General features: G+C 50.9%; 1 protein-coding gene across 1 annotated transcript in view; it reads left to right on the top strand.

Moving 5' to 3' along the window:
• PLEKHD1 (pleckstrin homology domain containing, family D (with coiled-coil domains) member 1) overlaps window positions 1–235 on the top strand; it is a 36,319-nt gene extending 36,084 nt beyond the window's left edge. Inside the window, exon 13 of the mRNA XM_006884742.1 lies at window positions 39–235. Coding sequence (XP_006884804.1) covers window positions 39–208 — 170 coding nt within the window. The 3' untranslated portion in view covers window positions 209–235. The remainder of the gene's footprint in view (window positions 1–38) is intronic.
• The last annotated feature ends 2,699 nt before the right edge of the window (window positions 236–2,934 follow it).

The raw sequence follows: 2,934 nt of genomic DNA, 5'->3' as shown, positions 1-2,934 counted from the left end.
TTGCTTGTTCACACTAGTTGGGACCACTCTTTCCCCAGTGAAGCCATCGCAGTCCTTCATGACATCCCAGCTGGAAGCCAACAACATGGATGAGCTCAAGGAGGTGGCCAAGCGGCTCAGCCGAGACCAGCGCTTCCGGGAGTCCATCTACCACATAATGGCCACCCAGCCCGGAGCCCCTGCCGCACTTCCCCGGGGTGGAAAGTGAGGGGCACTCCTCCTTGGCTTCCCGAGTTGTTCCCCCTGTGGTTGGGGATTGAAAAAGGGGGGCTGGCCTGACCTGCCTGGCTCCCCTCAGCTGTCTGGGGGCTGTCTTTCCTCCAGGCCAGGGCTCCCCTGGGGGCCAGCGTCGCCTCACTCCCATGCTGGACCCTACAATACATAGGTCTATACCTAGTTCATGCAGAACAGAATGTGGATACCTGGTCACCTGGAGAGGAGGGGGTGCCTGGTCCTATGTGGAGATGCTTTGGGGTGAGGTAGGATGGGGAACTTGGAGTGCCCATGTACCTGTGTGTGGACAGGCAGGACCCCCACTCTGGGAGAATTTCTGTCTACTATACCCCTCTGTGCTCCTCTGTGACTCTGCTGGCCTGTTGCTGGTCTTCATATATAAAAGGCCTTACCTCCACCAACTTGATCCACTTCCTTTGCCCCCGGGTCTCCTAACGCCTTCTTTGTTTCTGATACACTCCTTCCCCATCTCAGAGTCAAGGGGAAAGGGAGCTGGGGCGTCGCATCCAGACTCACAGTACCTGTGGCATCTCCTTTGCTGAGGTTTGGGGACCACCTCCTGATGTCCCTGCCTCACAAGTTAACTTGGTCACATGCAGCCTCTGTACCCCAGGAGGGTGGTGTGACCCCACTGTGTCTCCTTCATATGCTTCCATCCCTTAGCCCCTGGGGCTAGCAGAGACAAAAGCTCCCCACCCCAGGGTGCCTACCTAGCTCTGAGCAGAGGGAGGTGGTGCTGACGTCCAGTCAGGCTGAGAGGCCTTCACCACCACTGGCCCTGCTGGTCTGTGTGGTCACATGTCTCCCTCACAGCTGCTCCTGCTTTGGTTGTCCCTGTAGAGGCTTCACCAGTGGAATAGTGTGACCATGGATCCTGTCAGACAGGGCGCCTGAGTTGGTAACAACCAAGCCCGCTGGTCATCTCAGAGCCATTTGGGGTGAGGCTGAAATTCCCATCTGCAGCTTTTGTGGAAGATTGCCACACCCAGGAGACCTCAAGGCCAGGAGAGATGCTCTTCACCCACAGATAGAAAAGTCTGCCCTGTACTCCTTCCTCCAGCCCTATTGTTTGAAGCTGCTATGTCTCCCCTTCTTTCTGGGAAAAGCATCTCTCGATGACCAGGGTGCTCAGGGACTCTAACTGTACCCAAGGTGCTCTTCTCTGGTGCCTGAGCACTGAGGGAGGGGTTGGGTCTGAGAGGTGGACAGATGGCTGCAAGGAAACTGGCAGAAGGTCCCTGCCTCTGGGCCTTTGCAGCCTATTCTGTTGGGAAAGAAGCATCCTGGCCGGGAAGGACGCACTTATATCTGTTGCTGGGCTGGCCAAGGCCAGGCTGCCCTGCCCTGTACTCAGTCCTGACCCACCTCTGTGGTCCTTCTCAGGGCAACGAGCCTCTGCAGATTCTAGGCAGGGACAGGGTGGGCTGGGTGGGATGAGAGAACAATACACCTGAAGGGACTGCTTAGGTGTAAATGTCACAGCTTTAAACATGTATATGCCTGCACAACCCTAGAGTTAACTTATCAGTTATGTGCATATGGTGGCTCTTAAAAGAACAGAAGATTTATAAAGTCAAGATAACTTTATTTATTGTCCTGTTTTTAAAGAATTAAATTAACTGCTTGCTCTTGGGGAAGATCTTTGGAAACTTTACAATTGCATCCTCCCTCCCACCCCACCCCCAAGTGTTAACCACAAAGGAAAATGCTTTTCCGTGCGCATTTGTCTCTAGTTCCTTTCCTGTTCTCACCCTGTGCTTTCTGTGCTACAGGCGAGTCTGGGTGCTCTGTAACCAGCTGGTCAGTTCCCAAGTACTTATTTGTTAAAAGCTAACGATGTACCTATACCATTGTAAATAGAAAAAGAATACTATCTTTATGTGAATATATGTAGAGGTGAAAGCTGCTTACTCAGATATATTGATTTTTTTTAAAAAAATAAAAACCTTTATTTCTTGGCCAATTAGATATAGTATTTCCTGCAGTAGCTCTTCAATATGTGGTATTAAGCTTTGCTAGGGAGATGTTCATCCGGGAGGCTGGGCTCTATGAAGAGAAATGTGGCATCAGGATTGGAGGAAGATTCATCAACAATCTATGCTATGCAGATGACACAACTCTGCTTGCTGCAGAAGGTCAAGGACTGCAGCCTTCAATATGGATTGAAGTTCAGCATCAAGAAAACAAAGATTCTCACCACTGGGCCAATTGGCAGCATCAGTATAGATGGTGAAGAGATTGAGATAGTTAACAGTTTTAGTTTACTTGGCTCCACCGTCAATACTCTTGGTACCAACAGCCAGGAAATCAAGAGACAAATTGCATTGGGAAAGTCAGCTGTCAGGGACCTCTCCAGAGTACTGAAGAGCAACGACGTCAGGCTGGGGACTAAGATGCACCTGATCCGGACTATAGTCTGCAATTATGTGCTATGCCTCGGAGAGCTGGACATTGACTAGGAATGATAGAGAACTGGTACGTTTCAGCTGTGGTTCTGGAGAAGAGTGTTGAATGTACCATTGACTGCTAGGAGAACAAACAGGTTTATCATGGAGAAGGTGAAGCTGGAATGCTCCTTGGAGTCAAGGATTCTGAAGCTTCATCTGACATACTTTGGGCGTGTTGCAAGGAGAGACCAGTCCTTGGAGAGGGACATCATGTTTGGGAGGGTGGAGGGACAGTGCGGGAAAGGAAGACCCT

The sequence above is a fragment of the Elephantulus edwardii genome, unplaced genomic scaffold (genome assembly GCF_000299155.1).
Source record: "Elephantulus edwardii isolate Elephantulus edwardi_28Jun2011 unplaced genomic scaffold, EleEdw1.0 scaffold00037, whole genome shotgun sequence".
NCBI classification, from domain to species: Eukaryota; Metazoa; Chordata; class Mammalia; order Macroscelidea; family Macroscelididae; genus Elephantulus; species Elephantulus edwardii.
The sequence above is the reverse complement of the archived record's forward strand: the minus strand, read 5'-3'. Positions and strand labels throughout refer to the sequence as shown.